The sequence below is a fragment of the Sceloporus occidentalis genome, unplaced genomic scaffold (genome assembly GCF_023333645.1).
Source record: "Sceloporus occidentalis isolate IW3139 unplaced genomic scaffold, rSceOcc1.0.p SCAF_3, whole genome shotgun sequence".
In the NCBI taxonomy this organism is placed as follows: domain Eukaryota; kingdom Metazoa; phylum Chordata; class Lepidosauria; order Squamata; family Phrynosomatidae; genus Sceloporus; species Sceloporus occidentalis.
In genome coordinates this window covers 48,429,292-48,449,711 of record NW_028316983.1, presented here as the reverse complement: position 1 = coordinate 48,449,711, position 20,420 = coordinate 48,429,292, and the positions used below count along the sequence as shown (strand labels likewise).

General features: G+C 42.3%; 1 protein-coding gene across 5 annotated transcripts in view; it reads left to right on the top strand.

The window, feature by feature from the left end:
- The first annotated feature begins 149 nt into the window (after positions 1–149).
- MAGI3 (membrane associated guanylate kinase, WW and PDZ domain containing 3) overlaps positions 150–20,420 on the top strand; it is a 188,840-nt gene continuing 168,569 nt past the window's right edge. For all 5 annotated transcript variants that reach the window (XM_089514387.1, XM_089514386.1, XM_089514385.1 and 2 more), the window contains exon 1: positions 150–586. In XM_089514387.1, the coding sequence (XP_089370513.1) occupies positions 232–586 (355 nt within the window). In that variant the 5' untranslated portion in view covers positions 150–231. The remainder of the gene's footprint in view (positions 587–20,420) is intronic.

Here is a 20,420-nt window from a genome sequence, read left to right as displayed (position 1 = left end):
GGAGGACGAAGAGGTAGTAGAGGAGGAGCAGGAGGGGGGCGTGTCCAACGGGAGGGAAAGTGGGCGTGTCCATACCGTCGCCGCCGTCGCCGTCGCGAGGAAGGCGGCAGTTGGGAGGCAGCCTCCGCCGTTGATGGTTGTAAGGTGTATCTCTCTCTCCCTCTGTCTCCCTCTCAGGCGCTTGGACACTGACTGAGGGCGAGGGCAAGGGGCGCCCATGGTGCGGCCCTCATGTCTAAGACGCTGCGGAGGAAGCGGCACTGGCTGAGCAAGGTCCAGGAGTGCGCCGTGTCCTGGGGCGGCGGCGGAGGCGGCGGCGGCGGAGGAGGAGGAGGGCCGGACCCTGAGCTCCTCCGCGGCGGCGCCGAGCGCGGAGAGTTCCCTTACCTCGCCGCCCGCTTGCCCTCTCTAGCCGAGCCCTCTGGCGGCGGCGGCGGCTTGGTCTTGGTCTCCGGGAAGCCGCCCTCCCCCGGGGACGTCCTGCTGGAGGTGAACGGCACCCCGGTGAGCGGCCTCACCCACCGAGACACGCTGGCCGTCATCCGGCACTTCAGGGACCCCGTCCGACTCAAGACCGTGCGCCCAGGTCAGTCCCAGGACGAGCAGGGAAGCCTCCGTCCACACTGGGGAGCTAACCCGGGTTGGTCCCGCTTTAAGGGGCCCGGGCTCCGGGGGAGGGAATCCTGCACCCTTCCCAGAATTCCCTCCCACGGAGCCCTGGCCCCTTAAAGCGGGATCAACCCGGATTAACTCTCCGTCGTAGACGCAGGTCGCAAGAGTCGAAGGCGATGGAGGAGATCAGGGTGAAACCAAATGCCTTGCAGACTTTACTGGGAGCGAGGCTTTGTATACCCTTCCAGCCAAGGTGCCCCCTGCTCCCTTAGACCCCCGACCCAGAGCAAAGCTCAAAATACGGGCACAGTGTATGTAAACATCTGTATAACGTATATAAACACACACACACATATACATACATTATACACACACACACATATATATATGTCACTAAACTATACAAGGACTGTGTGTAGGAGATGGCCAAAAGCAAAGCTCAAAACACTGGCATAATGTATATATATAAATGCTTGTATGATGTATATAAATATACACACACACATATACATTTTACGAGTGTTTTGAGCTTTGCTTTTGGTCATCTTTTACATACAGCCTTTCTATAGTTGTATATGTGTGTGTGTGTATATATATATATATATATATATATGATACATATGTATATAATTAGATATATATATATATATATACACGCACACACAATGTGTGTGTGTATATATATATGTGTATATATATATATATATATATATATATATGTAATATACACACATATATATATACATATTCATGCTCAAAATGGAGGGCATTTGGGAAATCGTTCCTGGGCGGCCGAAGGCTTAAATGGAAGCCATGTCCGGGGAAAGGAGGGCCTTGGCCCCCTGTGAAGATGCTCCTTTGAATATCAACTGATGCTGCTTCTTCCTTCCTGCTCCAAAGGGAGGGCATTTGGGAATTCCTCCTGACAGGAGGGGGAAATGTAAGGCCAGGTCCTGGACAAGGAAGATTCTGGTTTGCCTTCAGTGAGCTTGTAAATTTGTATAATAACAATAAGAAGCAGCAGCATGACTTTCTATTGACAGGAGAGCCTTTTCAAATATAAGGCACTTGCTTCTGAGTTCTGCTCCAAAGGGAGGGCGCTTGGGAATCGCTCCTGGACAGGAGGCTGAAATGTAGGACCGTGTCCTGGAGAAGGAGGGCCCCTGGTCTCCCTGTGAAGCCGCTCCTGTGGATATAAACTCATGCTTCTTGGCCCCGGAGGGCAAAATGGAGGGCATTTGGCCATGGTTCCTGGGCAGGAGGTTGAAATGTAGGACTGTCCTGGAAAAGAGGGACTCTGGTCTTCCTCCAATGAAACTCCTACGAATATTAACTCATGCTTCTTAGTCCTGCTAAAAAAAAAGGAGGGGGTTGGGAATCGCTCCTGGGCAGGAAGTGGAAATGGAGGACCTGTGGCCACCCTGAGCTTTTCTAACCTCCACCTTTCTCCTTGGTAAAAGGAAGCTATCTTTCTCTCCTATCGCCTTGCCTGTGGGGCACATTCCTGCCCTACCTGTGCCACCCTCCAGCTCCACTTTTCCCTGCCCAATTTCCCTAGGTGTCTTTGCCTCCTGGTCCTTCCTTGTCCTCTGCAGAGCTGCCTCCCTCCCTCTCTTTCTATCCAGGCGAACCTGACCCTGCAAAACCCCCCCCCCCCAATGCCTGCTTAAATCCCTTCCTTCCTTGATCAGACCTGGCTCTTCCTGTTTACTCCAGTATCCATCTTCTGCTCTCCTGCTGCTGTCATTACTCAGACCTTTCCCACTCCCCAGACCCAGCCTTTGTAGTACTATAACAACTGGACCTGGGCTGGAATTGTGTAGCCTTCCTCCCAATAATAAAGTCTGCACAGTATTTGGCTTGTATTGTGTTAGACCCAGTAGTCATCCCGATAGCTCCCAAAGTGGCTGGCTTTTTCAACAGATGCCTTCATCGCCCTTGAAATGAGCTGAAAGAAAGCCAGGGTAATCAGAAATATTTGTGTTCTGACCTGGGCTGCGTCTACACTGCAGACAAAATCTGGTTTGACACCTCCTTAACTGCTGTGGTTCAATGCTATCCACAACAAACTACCACTCCCAGAAACCCATAGCATAGACACCCAAAGAGGTGTCAAACTAGATTATGTCTGCAGTGTGGATGCAGCCATAGTTTCTTTTAACCTTGGTGTTAGCTGTTTGGAAATTTCGTTTGCTGCCTGGACATCTTTATGTAGGGAAACAAATCATTACAGTTACTTTCCATGCCACATATTTCTGGGTTTCCTCTAGTGCATGATTTCCCTTTTCCTTTTTCCGTCTCTTACTCATTCTCACTGCTACAGGGTAGCTTTTAGTTGCCTGTCTCTTTTTGGGAGGGGGGAGGAGAGCTGTTGTAATTGTACTTCATGCTTGAGCAAACAGGTTCTTGCATGTTGTATCTGTGGTGCAGACCCTGAAGCTCTTTTCGGTGTACTGGATTCATGCTGCACACAGCTCCCAGCTTTACACTTGATTCCTAGCATTGTCAAACTGATTTTCATTTATAGCAGTAATAACAAACTTGTGATTAACCTTCTCCAGCGTTTACCATGGCTTTCATAATCCAATAATTTCTCTGTAAAGCTAGTTGTTTGTATATGCTGTGAGAGTGATGTTTATAGAGTGATGAGGTTTACTGAAAGCTGATGTTACTCTTGGGAAAGATTAGTGAATGAGCATTATTAAAAGTGATCATTTAGGCTAGTTGTTGGCTTGTTAGAGGGGGCTTGCTATTTCTTCCTGTAAAATTAGTGTTTCTGCATGGCAGAGGCATGAACAGTAGAGGGAGGCTAGGATCCTCCTTTTCTTTGGTCAGTTGACTGAAAGGAGCGATTGGTCTGTTCATTAATAGGAGAGAGCCTGGCATGCCTGCTTAAAACACTTCAGTGCTCGCAAGCAAAGCTTAAATGTAGATGCCAGAATTTGGCAGGTAGGTTTTAGGATAGCTTTTTATCATGGGCTTTCTGTATTTGCACCCAGTGTATTACTGTTTTAAAATTCTTCCTTCTGTTCAAGGGAGTAATATTTGGCTCTAACCACTTCTGAGTACTCAGAAAGAAGAAATCCTGTATCAAATTCATGGGGTTTCCATAAGTGGACAGGCAGCTTAAAGACACACACACACACACACATTCAGATCATGCCATACAAGCTCTTACAGTTTGTCTAAATATTTTCTGTGCTGTACAAAAATGACATTAGCCCAAAGAGCAAAACACATTAAGCATAGTTTTTTATAAGATCACTTGGTATTTTTTGTATTTCTAGTGTAATATACTTTGATCTTTTTTGTTTTATATTACTTTATACTTCAGTAACAAATTGTTGTAAATCATGTTTTGTTTTATTTCCTTGTGAAATTGGAAGAATCTTGAATATTTAAAATAAGAGCTTGTATTCTCAATATAAAGTATAGTATTAATACAACAGTATCTAGAGCAACAAGAAAATGGTCTGTTTTGTTTCATGTTGAGTACTGTATTTTGTATTGAATACCAACTTCTGTGTTCAGTCATTTAAAACTTATAAATGAGATTTTTCATTCAGTCATTTTGCATTTTCCCCTTCTGTGCAAGTCTTTGTGTTTGTAACCTGGGCGGTGTACACACTGCCCCTTTGGGGTGGCCTGTACCCACCCCTTTCCCCAACGGATCGGGGCCTCAGCTGCCACAGCGGCGGCCCTGAGGCCCTGATCTGCCGCTTTTCCAGGCCGTGGGGCAACGGCAAAAGGCCGTTTCCCCACGGCCTGGAAAGGGGTGTCCTTGGGGCTTCAAGCCCCAAGGACACCCCAACAGCAGCAGGGAAAGGGAGAAAGGGGCCACTTGGCACCTTTCTCCTTTATGTCACTGGTGCAGCCGTGTAAAGGCTGCACCAGCAACACAAACCCAGGAAGGAGCTACAAAATGGAGCTCCTTCTGGTGCTGCTGAAAGGGCGCCACAAGCGCCATGCAGCGGCGCAAGGGAGTCACATGCGCACCGCTCCGTTTGGAGGCGGTGCACATGTGATGTAATCATGGTGGCCCCCATGTGTACAGGGCGCTTCCATGATTATGCCCCCGTCACGTGCTAGGGGTGAGGCCGGTATGGACGCTGCGTCCTCGGCCAACCCCTAGCACATGATGGGGGCGCCATATCTGGCGGTCTAGATACTGCCCTGATATCATAGGTTACCCTTAAAAGTAAGATACATAATCAGTGTGTTAACTGATAATTAAATTTGGAGTGCAGTTTTCAGTAGACGAGAACAAAAAGAAAATTAATTTTATTTTCACTTGTTTACAAGTGTGCTTCTTGAAAGAAGTTCAGATTTTAAAGTAAAATATAAAACTGATTATTTGAATTCCAATACCAGAAGATCCTTATGTAAGAACCTAAGGAAGCTCCTACTGGGTCCTACCAAAGATCTGTATAGTCCAGAATCTTTACTCCAAAGCAGCAAACTACTGTAGACGCACTTGAGAAGCCCACAAAGGCAGTGGTCTTCATTTCCTATTGATTGTTGTTTTCATGTGCCTTCAGATTGACTCCAGTTTTTGGCAACCCTATCACGGGGGTGTCTTCGCAAGATATATTTAGAGAAGGTTTGCCCATGTCTTCCTCTATGGCTGAAAGGGTGTGACTTGCCCAGGGTCATTTGGTCAGTTTACATGGCTGACTGAGATATTGAACCCTGGTCTCCAAGAGACCTCATACAACAGCCAGACTGATATACTGCACTTGTATGCCTCACAAATCCTGAAAGTACAGTAATATATAGTCTTTATGACTGGTGCTCTGTTACCAGGTGTCCTCTGCAGACATACGTATGAATTTGTTCGGAGAATACATTCATGTTGAGAATCTTTGAACATTCGCAGTAATGCACCTGGGGAGATTGATAGGCTCACTCAGAGTTATTTTATAGAACATAGGATCAAATAATGTGCTTGGAGGAGGTTGCAAATGTTATGGTAGAGCTTCTAGCATGGGAAACAGTAAATGACCAAAGAACTAGACAAGTAAAAGAAGTTGCTTTAAAAGGGGGAACAATAACTTGAAGAAGCAAAGTCATTTGTGAAAGCATAACTGAGAGATATTACAAATGTAGGCTGTGATTTCAGGGCCTGGGTAAGATTTACTTTCCAGGAAGTGGCTGGTGTTGGGGCTAAGCAGATGGGGTGCTCCACTGCCTATTAGGCAGAAAAGGCAAAAGAAGGAGGCTGAGAGGAATTATTTTGAAGATCAAGGAATAGGTCAAAAAGCATTCACCTGTTTTTAACAGAGTAGAGCCCCTCTCCCTAGGTTCTCACAGTTTCCCAAAACAAAAGAGGAATGTGGTGTGTAAGCTACCAATGCATAGATTTAAATATTTCCCAAAGTTAGATCAAGTTTGTCAAAGTTTACCACCTTTGACCTTTTAAACTGTCCTGCAGGGGATCTGAGAACTCTTGTAATTCTGGCAGAAGGGGAAAGAAAGGGAAACCTTTCGTACATATTGAAGGAAAGGACAAATTACAGATGTCCTTGGTCTTAGGAATCAGTTAAAATAGGCTGAGTTCCTGTGGGTAAAATTCTAGGTATTTTGATTTCATCTTCAGATGAACTAATTGAGACTTCAGGCTTAAGTTAGTGATTGCAGCAAGGCAAACTGCAGCAGAACTTCTTGTCAGGATAAGCATTAAAACAAAACCTCTTTTTTGGTGGAAGAAGACAGAGTAGCTTCTCATTCTCGAAGCATCAGGCAAGATTTTCTCTTAGGCTGAAAACAGAAAATAGTTTTTTTATGGGCTCTGTTAATCTTGGGCTAGGTGAATTTCATTAACGTATTATTCTTGGTCTCATGTTGTTTCCCTAGCGTTGAGATAGGGAACCTCTAGTCTGTTGGAGAAACTCCACTGACTCCATTCATTCCACAAACTGCTATATAAAACCGAGTTCCCATTCAGAAAGGTGGTATTTACTACCTTGGATGAGGCTTGACAGTTGGGCTTCTTCAGTGCTTTCAAGGGAATCTCTGATCTTGCTGATAATCTCTTGTGTAAGATAGTGGGAATTCCTTCTTCATAAGTTTTGGTGTTGTGTGCCTTCATGTTGTTTTCAACTTATGGCATCCCTAAGGTGAACCTATCACAGGGCTTTCTTGACAAGATTTCTTCAGGGAAGGTTTACCATTGCCTTCCCCGCTAGTGCTGCACTTTTCCCGTAAGGGAAAACCTTTTTGCCAATGCTTCCAGTAGCTACTGGGAATGCCATCTGACAGTGGATCATTCCCTTGGTGTCCTCCATTGAAAGCTGATCAAGCAATAAAAACAGAGTGCCCTCAGTCCAATACATGAGGTGTTCCTGGAAGTGCCGCTTCAGAATCTTTTGTTTCTTCCACTTAAGTTCCGGGGGGGGGGGGGGGGAGAGAAGCGAAGCTCATTTTCCAGCTGAAGTACTGGTTTTCAGCATGTCTTCAATGGACCTCATATTGTCATCTGCCCCTTGGATGATGTCATTTGACCCTTGCAGAGTTTAGTTTCAGGAAATATGGATGGTTAACGTGTTACATTTTCATACATTTATAAGCCCTAGAGCTTCTTCTCTTGCCACCAAGATATCCTTTTAATTCTTTAAGTATTTTTCTTAAAATGGCAACTTAGGCACAGGCATGGCTCTCCATCTTCCATAAGGAAGACGGATACAAGGAATTCATTCAACATCACTGTATTCTTCCTGTTCTGCTTTTGTTGTTGTTTTGTGCCTTCAAGTCATTTCTTTCTTATGATGACCCTTTCCTTGGCAAGATTTGTTCAGAGGGGGTTTGCCTTTGTTTTCCTCTGAAGCTGAGAAAGCGTGACTTTCCGAAAGTCACCCAGTGGGTTTCCACAGCTGAATGGGGATTCTAACCCTGATCTCCAAGGTTGTAGCCCAGCAATCAAACCACTATGCCACACTGGTTCTTAATGCTCTATTTAGCCATGTATAGCTGATCCCTGTCTTCCAGTATTTTTTTCACTGTGGGCCTTAATGTTGTTAGCAGTTTATTCCACAAGTTCTTTTTTTCCATCCCTTTTTTCCTACTTGCATTTCTTTTGCTTAATGCCAATAATAAAACATTGCTACCATGAAGTGGAGTAAACATTAGTTATGAAATTATCTTTGTGTGTTGCTTGGAAATAGTGCAAACGACTATAGTGACTCATTAAAACATCTTGAATTTCTGGTAACTTTTTTTAAAATAGATGTCTCATCTTGCCTTGACGGTTTTAATTTGTATATATAGGAGATATCGAATAATTGCATTAATTATTTAGCCTCCTCACCAGTATGTATTTCAAATGTCAAGTTATTGCTAAGCACTGCTACTTGCAATCATACAGACTAATGATTTACAATTATAAATTTGAAGCTAATTATAGCTGTTCTAGTACAGCACAATATGAATATGAAACAGAGAACTTTGACAAACTTAAATTGTTACATGTACAACTCACTTTTTGGTAAAATATATTACTCATCTGGTTTTAATCTATAGTCAATCATTTCTATTGTTAATATAGTACTGTACCAACATGTATTTACTTACCTTGGAAATAAGAGGAAACTAGCTATGCTTTCTAATTTTTCATGTTTGAAATACGATGCTCCTATTGGAGAGTAGAAGTTTCAATAATATGTGTACCTGTTTGAAAAGTATGATTGATAATGGGCATGTTACTTAGGCTTCAGGCATTAGCCTTGCCTGTCCTTGCTTTTCCAAAAAATTACTGTGTTTGATTTTGGCTTTCTTTTAGTTGACAATTACAGGTGACTTTCATCATACAGTATTAGATGAGAATGTGGTCCATTTAAACTTTTAAAGCGATTGATATATTCATTTTGAACATAAAGGGTGATATGTGGTCTCTTAGTTCTACTTGCTATTGTAGAAACTCTGCTGGGTGAAAGGCAATGGCAGCTAGAATTCTCCACCAATGCTTGGGAGTCAATCAAGATAATCCAAGTTGACACCACTTTAATTGCCACGGCTATGAATTCTGTGAGACATTTAGCCTTTTCTGTCAGAGAGCTGTGGTACCACAACAAACTACATTGCCCAGAATTCCATAGCATTGAGCCATGGCACTCAGCGGCTTTCGATACCATTGACCATGGTATCCTTCTGGAACGCCTGAGGGAGTTAGGTATTGGGGGCACTGCACTCCAGTGGTTCCATTCCTACTTCTCTGGCAGATTCCAGATGGTGCAGATGGGGGATGTGTGCTCCGAGAAGAGGGCGCTTACATCTGGTGTCCCTCAAGGAGCCATTCTGTCCCCCATGCTATTCAACATTTACATGAAACCACTGGGAGAGAACATCCGGAGACACGGAGCGCGGTGTTATCAGTACGCTGATGACACCCAAATATGCTTCTCTGTGTCTCCGACTGATGCAGTGACTAGGGATGGCATCTCTCCTCTAAATGCCTGTCTGGAGTTGGTAATGGGCTGGATGAGGGAAAACAGACTCACTTTGAATCCAGAGAAAACGGAAGTGCTTGTGATAGGTTCCCCGGGCCTGGGGATGGAAGTTTGTCCACCTGTCCTGAATGGGGTCACGCTTCTCCTGAAGAACTCAGTTCGCAGTTTGGGGGTGCTTCTGGATTCGTCGCTCCACCTTACATCTCAGGTGGATGCGACAGTCAGGAGCACCTGTTATCAGCTTTGGCTGATACGCCAGCTGCGACCCTACCTGGGCCGGGGGGACCTTGAAACGGTGGTACATGCTCTGGTGACCTCGCGGTTGGATTTCTGTAATGCGCTCTACATGGGGCAACCCTTGTAGCATACCCAGAAGCTTCAATTAGTGCAGAATATGGCAGCAAGGCTGGTCACTGAATGCTCCAGGACCAGCCATATAACACCTATCCTTCAAGATCTACATTGGCTGCCTATTCGCTTCCGGGCGCAATACAAGGTGTTGGTTATGACCTATAAAGCCCTAAATGGCTTGGGACCAGGGTACTTGGAGGACCGCCTCCCCATATAATCCGCCCCGCACTCTCAGATCGGTCGGGAAGCACTTGTTAAGGGTTCCTAAGACTACTGCTGCTGCTGCTTTTTTATTATTGTTTATTTGATTTATGTGTCACCTTTCTCCCAAAATGGGGCACAAAGTGGCTTACAATACAAAATAGCTAAGACAGTGTGGTACAAAAGTTAAAATAGCATTACTAAATTAATCCAACTGGAATAGTACTTTAAGATATGAATTTAAAACAACTAGAACACATAACCTACCTACTGTATATTAAAAAACAGCATACCCATTGCACATCCTTCTATGTCACCCAGTTAAAAACTAAAGGGCTGGGTCTTTGCTAGGTGATAAAAAGAGAACTGTAGTTGACTCTCCTTCTGAAGATCGTCCCATAGCCTAGGAGCAGCCACTGAGAAATTATTCCTCCTTGTCCTCATCAAATGAGCCTTGGAGGGATGGGATGGAGAAAAATCCTTCTCTTGAAGATTGAAAGACTTGGGCAAACTCATATGGGAATATACGGGCTTTCTGATAGTCTGGACTTAAGCTGTATAAAGCTTTATAGTCATAGCCAACACTTCAGATTGTGCTCAGAAACAGACGAGTAGCCAGTGAAATGGTTTCAACATGGGAGTTATATGGTCCCTATCACTAGTTCTGGTTAGCAGTTTAGCCACAGCATTTACAAAAAGATAAGTTGTGAATGAGAGAAAGTCCACATTTTTCATCCATGTTCTCCTTTGCTGTATAAAAGTATTGCATGCACTTTCTCTTTTTATGTGATCAGCGGAGATGTTTAAATACATTGATCTGCCATCATCATATTTAGTTTTGCTTTTAAAATTCACAAGATGGGATGGGGAATTGTCACCAGTAGTGTTGTGATAAGCGTTTGTGTCACAGTGCTAATGGTAGCTTGTCCTATCCAGTGACATCTGAGTTTGGAGGTTGGAAAGTAAAGAAGAGACCCGTGAGGTTAAGGTAGAAATGATAGCACAAGTCATATACAGCAGTAGATGGATAATCAGCTCTTTAAAATTGTCAAAGTTACAAATGCTGATGAAATGCATTAAAATGAATTTTGGGGGAAAACATTTTGCAACTCTACCAATAAAAAGTACTATTTTGAAGTGCAGATAAAATTTTGAAAGACACTTTATATTATACTTTAAATTAAGAACATTATATAGCCGTCCCTCCCGATTCGTGGAGGATCCGTTCTGGACCCACCCACCTCGCAAATTGGAAAAACTGCAAATATTCAAAGACCATTGGTTAAAATGAGTGTATTTTTTGCATGCAGCACTATGCATACACATCAGCCACACGCCACATTTTGTCCCTCCCCACTTGCCATCCGTGAAGGAGTGAGACTGTGGACTCCAAGTACACAATGGGGAGGGATGAGTGTAATTATTTTATGGAATTTAAGCCTGACATCCTTCACAGACGTTTACTTTAAATAATACTCTGTTAAACTAAAGCACTGCGTTTGAAAAGTTTACCACTTTAACTTCAAGTAATTTTCTGCTTCTTTGGTTCATCTGTATTAACTTAATATAATTAATTAATTAACACAGCATCACAACTTTTTTGTATTTTCTGAATGGTGCGTGTAATTGCTTTTCCTTTCAGTTATCTAACAAAGAATTTACCACTTTTCCATTCAGCTCAGCTAATTTATTTCCAAACCTATACAGTGCTACCTCGGGTTACGAAATTAATTCGTTCCGCGGCGCCGTTCGTAACCCGATACATTTCGCAACCCGAAAAGGCGCTGGAAAGCCGCTAGCCGCGGCTTCCGATTTGAATTTCGCGCCGAAATTAATTTCGTAACCCGAAAAATCTTTCGTAACCCGGAACAGTTTTTTTAAATCTAACTTTTTCGTACCCCGGAAATTTCGTAACGCGGTCAATTCGTATCCCGGGGTACCACTGTACTCACTTCTCTCTGGTAATACATAAATATATTTCAGATTGTATTTGATACTATATTTTTAGAATTGGTTACATTATTATTTATTTGGTAGTATCTGCTTCAAGCTATTGGTCAGTTGGGAAGAAGAGCTGGGTTTGCATTTTGTCTGTGGATTTTACTTGGCCTTGGTATTTCTGGGTACTATAAGAGTTGTGATTCCTATATGTACTGGAATTTTGCTGTTGTTAGTTGCCTTTGACTTGACCTCAACTCATGGCGACCCTGTGAATGATATTTTCCCAACCCATCCTGTCTCCACTGGTCCTATAGACTCAAGCCCATGGTCTCCCTGACTGAGTCTGTCCATCTGCATGTAGTGTTCCTCTCTTTTTTACTGCCCTCTACCTTCCCCCCCCCCCCAGCATAATTGTCTTTCCTAATGAATCATTCCTTCTCATGATGTGGTTGAAGTACGACAGCCTCAATATACATGTAGAGAGATCTTGTAGCACCTTTGAGACTAACTGAAAGAAAGAAGTTGGCAGCATGAGCTTTCGTAGACTTAAGTCTACTTCCTCAGATGTATTTACATATGATGCATCTGAGGAAGGAGACTGAAGTCTACGAAAGCTCATGCTGCCAACTTCTTTCTTTCAGTTAGTCTCAATGGTGCTACAAGATCTCTCTACATACTGATTCTACAGACTAATACAGCTATATCTTTGAATTCAGCCTCAATTTAGTCATCTTGGCTTCCAGGGAGAATTCAGACTTGATTTGTTCTTGTCTTTCTTGTCATCCACATTATCTTCAGCTCTCTTCTCCAGCACCTCATCTCAAATGAGTTGATGAACACTAATTCTTCCTACACATTAAGTGCTTTGAGACTTGTTCAGAGACCCTGTGGAACAATGAAGTTCAATCATTCTACTCTAAGTGAACCCCTTTAACAGACAGGAAACTTTCATGAAGTCATTGCACATTGATGAAATGGGATGTGAATAGTTTTTCTCAGACACACATTTATTTTGAATAATATTACATTCAGGTTATTGTGATAGCTATCACCCTGCATGATGAATGTACATTCAGTGCTTTCCTGAAACTTAGTAGTATTATTAATATTGCTTGGGAACATGACAGCAGACAGAGAAGCTTGCATTTCTGGTTACTCCATGTCTGAGGAAGAAAAAATGCATACATTTTGTTGTTGGTAACTGCCATCAAGTTGATCTCAACTTATGGCAACCCTATGAATGAGAAACAACCAGATCACTGTATTCATAATAGCTCTGCTCAGATCTTGCAGACTCTGGTCTTCCCATGAGATGTCCAAAGTATGATATTCTCAGTTTAGTCTTGTTGGCTTCTAGGATGAGTTCAGGCTTGATTTGCTCTAGGATCCATTTATTTGTCCACATTCTCTGTAGAACACTTCTGCAGCACCACATTTCAAATGAGTTGATTTTCTTCCTATAAGCATTTTTCACTGTCCAGCTTTCAGAATCATATGTAGAAATGGGAAATAATGATGGATTAGACAGTTCTAAATTTAGTATTCAATTATACATCTGTACACTTCAGGATCTTATCTAGTTCTTTCATAGCTGCCCTTCCAAGTTCCAGTCTTCTGATTTCTTGACTGCAATCTCCATTCTGTTGGAGTCACTGACCCAAGATTTGGAAAATTCTGAACTATTTTAGTGTCTTCATTGTGTACACTTGTGTATAAGTTATTTATTTATTTACAAAAAAATGACTCCCAAAGCCTGGGTCAACATATCCACAAGACAGGTCTGGAAACAGTTTATGATGATGCCAGCAGGATGATTCTGTGCTCCCAGCTGCTTTGAGTGCTTGAGGTGGAGTGGAGTGGCAGCAACCATTTTTAATAGGGGCTTACTGGATAAGCCTTGTGAGGCTTGGCAGTCTCTCTGTAAGCCTTATAAGGTGAGGTTTGTACAGTAAGCCCATGTTAAAAATGGCCACCATGAATGCAAGGTGAGGCTTACAGGTCTTATTTAAAATGGTTGCTCTCTGTTCCACCTCAGGTGCCCAAAATGGTGGGTGCACCGCATTGTTGAGCTCCCCCACATTGTTCTGAATGACATTTGAGCTGAAAAAGAAGGTGGGGAATGATAAAGGCCTGCTTTACTTTCACTGGTTTGGGCAAGGAAGGAGTATTGGGTGGGAGTATGCCAAAAGGGGCTTCTTGCTTCTGCTTCTTGTCAGCTCAGTCCACTCTGGGAGAGAATAGTGCTGGAAGCAGCTGTATGACAATCAGAGTGCAGTATGAAAATCTGTGTCTTTCAAATCCAGTATTGCAAACCAGTCTCCTTGTTGCAACAGGGAACAAAGGAATTGAGGATGACCATTCTGAAGTGCTGGTGCTAGATATAAAAACAGAAGTCCAAAAGTCTGTCTCTGTAGGCAAAGGAGGTCTGTTCTTCTGGCAAGAAGAATGATGTTTCCATCCACATCCCACCAACTAGCACGGTTGCAGTGAGGACTTGCAATAGGGATCCAGCTTCTGATTGTCTACTTTTGATTGTTGTAGTCTCATTCCTGGCAGAAGGGGAGTGGAGATGTTCATTCTTTTAGAGTATTTATACCCTGCTGTTCTGCCGCAAAGGGTCTTAGAGCAGTTTGCAAATTGTTAATTAGACAATCTCCTGCCCTCAGACTTACAATCCAAAATAGACATGACACAAAAGGAGAATGGCATTGGAGGAAGGGGATCAAGTGCAGCAGATAACTGCCAGTTCTTCTCTTCCTCTGAAGCCAGAGAGATGGCAGTTGGAATGGTGGGAGGGCCTTTCACCTGTCTCTGGGGCTAGACATGGCTGAGTTGTGCCTGTCTCTTCTCTTCCTCAGAGGCCAGGGTGATGGCAGATGGAATAGAGGGAGGGTCTTTCATCTGTCTCTGGGCCAGGCATGCTGGAGCTGTGCCTGCTGGTTCTTCTCCCCCTCCAAGGCCAGCACGGTGGCAGTTGGAATGGATGGGGGACCATTCATTTGTCCATGGACTAGGCATGCTGGAGCTGTGCCTGGCTCTTCTCTCCCTCTGAGGCCATGGCGGTGGCAGTTGGAATGGAGGGGGGGGGGCTTTCACCTGCCTCTGGAGACATTATCCTTCTTGCCAGCAAAACAGATCACTAGCAGGACAGGCTCTTTGACCTGATGCTGCTGCTGGCTGTTAAAGAGGGCTGGTGGCCATTAAGGTGGGCTGTGGCTATATAGGATTAGTGAATGTAGAGCGCTTACACATTTGTAAGTCTACTAACTGCAATACTAAGTACAAGCCATAGTAAATACAGCTAAAATTATAATAAAAACCTCAAATTATAAGAAATTGAATTCCTGCAATAAAATTAAGAACAGGAAATGTATAAAATTGTCAGACTATTTAGAAATATGTCCTGAATCTGTTTGCAAATTAGTTCCTGTAGGACTATCACACTACGTATATTTAATACATGGTTTTTTTAAAGTCTTTTATACCTAAAATGAACTTCATCTAGTAGCATGTCATATACAAAATATAACCTGAGCACCTCTTTTGCACTATTTTCAAAACTGTATTTTCAAAACTGTTTTTGTGATAGGTAAGAACCCAGTAAATGTTTAAGTAGCTCCCTCATTTTCCCCTCAGTTCCATTATTGATTTCTAGTCTTGACAGATCACAGTCACCATTTCTTTTTAAAATGCAAATGGTTAACATTACATTCTACTCTGTGATGTTCTGTTCTGTGACCTGCATTGCAATATGAATAAGTAGAAGGGGAAACAAAGCTAGCAAATTACCAGTTGATCATAAAATTGGAATCATATGGTTATAGGTAAGATCAGCATTATGTACGGTTTTTATTGAGGTGGCTTAGATTAATTTAAATAATTATCTAAAGTACAGTAGCAGCCAATACTGTATTTTTATTATTTTGTGCACAAGCCTTCCTTTTTCTGGTAATTTTCTCCACGTAGCTATACTTCCTTTCCTGCATATGTTTTTCTCCTACCCTCTCTTCATATAACTCCCCAGCACATACACACACGGTTTTTGAGGTTCCAGTCCCTTATTTGACAAAGCTATATGAACTTTGTTCAAATCTGTAATAAGGAACTCATATTTATCTGCCTCTGTGTACAGAATAAATTTTGGGCTGGTCCATATTCTATAAATAAATGTCTATATTCTATAAAGATTGTATCCTTCAAGATGCATTAGCATTCTTGCTTGTCCAAAGTGTGTGTTCTGCAGTACATTTTCATGAGATGGAGGGCTGTACTTGGTGGGTTGTATACCCCCAAATGAGATTATGGACATCACAATGGTGCATGTGTATGATTTATCTCTTTGACAGTGAGGAGTGGTGGTGGGTCATTGTGAGGGATTATTGAGTTCACCTGTGGTAAGGGAAAGGGAAAGATGGAAAATGGAGATGACAACCTCCATATGAATTTTACTTTCCTCATTTCTTCTCTTCTCTTTTTCTTTCTCTTTGCATGGCTTTGCAATCACAAGCACAAGATTGGAAATGTTTCCTTGAAAGTATGTATTTAGGCAGTACTGTTTGAAATTTAATCCACTCTCTCCACTACCCCAGTACTATTGAAGATCATCTGGTTTTCTGTAGTTCCTTATTCCTTGGTCTTTCTGCAATATCTTTTCTGTATGATCTTATATTCAGAGAATATCCTTAGAGAGAACACACAACACTCCCTCACACATAATTCAAACATGTTCTTTGAACTTTGGGGGGAATACCCCAAACCACCTCCCACACAATTCAAATATGCTGTTGGTTGCAAACCTCAGATCTGGTGTAGTTTTTAGGGCAAGAATCCTGTCTTTCACTATAAGTTTAAAGTATACAGTGGGTCCTTGCTGGGGTTTGGTTCCAGGATCCCCCATAGATACCAAAATCCATGGATGCTCAAGTCCCATTAAATATAAGGGCATAGTGAAATGGTGTCCCTTATATAAAATAACAAAATCAAGGTTTGATTTTGAAATTTTGAAATATATTTACTGAATATTTTCAGGCTGTGGATGCTTGAATCCCTGGATAAAAAAATCTGGATACCAAGGGCTGACTATACTTTCATTGTACTTGTGCCTCAAAGAAGAGAGAAGCACTATTATGACTGATAGAGACTTGTTACTTGGCTGCTAACCATCTATATGATTTCATGCCTGTTCTGTCAACAAAGCACCCAGCTGTGTAAGCTGTTTTTTCCATGCTGGGTTCCATAATATGGATTATAAACTTTTTTTAGAGAACATCATTTGTTCAAATAGATTTACTGTTTATCAGGAAGCATATTTCTTTTCAATAGAATGAAACAGATATGAGATCTGTTTAGAAAAGAAATCCTGAAACTTCATTCAGCTTAATCAAGTATTTTTCCTTTTTCAGGAGTGTCTGCCTCCATTGTTGCTGTGTAGCAGAAGTAGTCACTTTGTGGGTCAAGAGTATAGCTGATTGGATTTTAAGTTGTACACTCTTCAATTTCCTTTAACTTTTGACTCTTACTAGTGGCAAGAGCAGTGGGAAACTGAGACTGATCAAATATTTCCTGACCAGAAACAGAACTTAGATTGTGGTGAAAGGCATCATTTAAGGAACTGAAAGAAGGAAATTGTCCTACCTTTGCATGGAGATCCTACTCATCAGTGTTGAAGGAGTACACAGTTCCATCCATCTGCAGTTCTCAGGAGTTATACACATTTTTCTAGACTGTCCAGTCCCTTATGCATAGCCAGCTCCCTGCTCAAAATTAGCTCTCTTATCCATAGCAGTGTTAATTGACAAACTTTGGCCTGTTACAGACTGCCAAAATAAAGCTGCTTTGGGTCTCTTTGGAGGTATGCTATTTAAATGATGCATGGGTCCTAAGAGTCTGGAGGTCGCACCAAAGCCACACTCCATTCCTAAGCACTGGAGTGCAGCTTTGGTGCAGCTTCCAGATTCTTAGGATGCATGCATCATTTAAATAGCATGCCTCAAAAGAGACCCAAAGCAGCTTTATTTTGGCAGTCTGTAACAGGCCTTTATTCAGAAAACCTAGTTGTACTGGCTACCTGTCCTTTTTTTAAAAAAAAAAAATTGAATAAGCCTCTGATGGAAGAATTTGCCTGTATTTGTGTTTTTAAGTATGCCCTGACATAGCCAATATTGTAGCATAAACTTATTATCATTTTAACTCCCAGCCACCTGGGCTTTTATTTATGGATTTGGGAGGAGAAATTGTCAGTGGCAATATTGTTGATGGAGAGGAAGCACAATAAAGTTTTGATTTTACATATTTTAGTGATCAGATTTACATATTATTCAAAAATATGTGAAGAACAGTCAGGAGAAAACTTTACTTGAACCATTAATTTAGAGCAGGGGTTTCTTCTGGTTTAAATCAGACCTAACTGGGCTGAGGAAAGCTATACTGAATGTGAAGATGAAGTGTTCAAGGCAGCAGATGCTATTAGCTGAATAAAGATCTTGAGGGAATTTAAGCTTAATGGTTTCCTTGCTGTATGTGTGTGTGAAAGATTGTGATAATTCCTTGTCTTACAGCATCTTCTGGTTTTAGGTGGGCTCATTGTTGTCTCCTGAGCAGCAGAAGTATGTTTTTATAGATTCACGAAATATTGCATATTAACAGAAGATGAGCAATTTGCAGAAGGAAATGATTAAGTACTATTCATTATTACCACCTTCTGAAGTGCACCCTTCCAAAAGACTGTTGGGCTTGTCTTAATGCATTTGTGTTTGCATGTAGTTTGGTCTGAAATAGCCCCTGTACCTTGGCCCATGGACATGTTGCATGTAGCTGTGGCATGTAGAACATCTTCATTGTCCTTTAAAAGAATGCCCAAATGAGGCCTAGTCTGCTCATGACTGCTAAGGTGGTAGGGAAAGTATGTAAGCTCTTCAGGATTTGTTTCCTAATACTTTAAAATATCTCTTTATGAGGTCAGTTCCATGTCTTCCTTTTATCTATGCACGAGAAGATGGAGAAACTCCTGGTATACACAGGATTAATGTGATGCACTTGGTCTGTTTTTGCCTAGTATTGGCATAGTTAGCGGCTTAACCACTTGAGCAACCGTGTCCCTTTTGATGCTGCTCTGTTGATTGCATAATCGTCAGGTTTGCAGTTCGAGGCCCAAGTGCCGCATGATGTTTTGAGCTCCCACCACTAGTCCCAGCTTCTGCCAGTCTAGCAGTTCAAAAGCATGCAAATGCAAGTAGATCAATAGATACCACCTCGTTCCATGCAGAGTAGTCTTTGTCAATGCTGGTTCTTTGGTTTAGTAACGGAGATGAGCACTGTCCTCTGCAGTCGGACATGACTTGACAGCCTTGTCAAAGGGGAATACCTTTACCTTTAACTATTAGCACAGTATGATCTACTTGTCACTTTGAAGTAAAACTGACAGAGTAATTATTTAGTTGCTACTACTAGTTGGAGGCATGGCTATATGTCTTAGAAGACCGGTATTTTTCATGGTGGTGGTGGTGGGGAGTTCAGGTTGACTGTGGTGGCTGGAGAGAAGCCTATAAAATGACTCTGAGAAGGTGGACATGAAAATTTTAAATGATTTGTGGATACTTCAAAAATTCTGTTACTATATAAGCTCCTACAAGAACAGATGGACCACTGACATGATGACATCTTGTTTTATGAATTAACAGTGCCTGGTGAAATTGCATAGTGCTTAGAATGGTTCATTATCAGGCAAGAACCACTTGTGACCTTGCACACTTCTGGTTCAAGGAAAGATGGCTTTTTCAGGAATTTGCTCAAAAGGGAGCTGAGTTTTGTGAAATGATTCGCAGAAATGTGTTTGGAAATGTTGACAAGAGCAGGCCAATGCTATGGTACAGTTAAGTGGACTGTTTTCATACCAGAGCCTGTTGTTGTTAACAGCCTTCAAGTTGACTTCAACTCATGTCGACTCTGCGTGCCACCTTTTTTGTGGATGAGACATCTCCAAGACCCCCTGTCCTCCATCCCCCTGCTCATGTCTTGTAAATTTAGATCCATGTCCTCTCTGTTTGAGTCTAGCCATCTGGCATGCAGTTTTTCTCTCTTTCTACTTCCTTCCACCTTTCTTAGCATCAATGCATTTTCTAATTATTGATTTTTCCTCGTGATGTGGCTAAAGTGCAATAGGCTCAGTTCAGTCATCTGGGCTTCCACGGATAGTTGGGATTGATCTGTTCTAAAACTCACACGTTTGTCTTCTTGGTCATCCATGGTATGTTGGTATAATTAGGTGGAATCGGTGCTTAAATAGGATTCAACATAAGAAGCAGAATAATACAAATAGAAAAGGAAGGCAGGAAAGGAGGGAGGGCTGCCTTTCTTTCTCCAGTTTTTGCAAGGAAGAAATAATGGGGTGGAAGCGCTGCTTCTATGTCATGCCATTCCATGCCAAGGGTGGGGTAATGAGGTGGGAGTGCTGCTTCCACAACAAATGAGTCTTCTTGACTTGTCACTGGTTTTGCACTGGATCCCTAAGAAAGGCGGGTTGCTCCCTTGAACACACTCCCTCGGAGTGTAGTGGAATCTCACTCTTTGGAGGTCTTTAAACAGGCTGGATGGCCATCTATCGGGGATGCTTTGATTTGGATTTCCTGCATGGCAAGAGGTTGGACTGGATGGCCCTTGTAGTCTCTTCCAACTCTATGATTCTATGCTCTCCTTGCTCTTCCCCCCATTTTTAGGCTGTTTTCTCATACATTTTCCACATTTATATTCTCCCTATCTGTATTTGTATGTACCAGTCAAGACATGGTGATGGTATAAATACCAGGATGATGTCATAGATATTATACCATAGCTTCTCCCACACAATACACAGTCATAAAGACTGGAAGGGAGAAC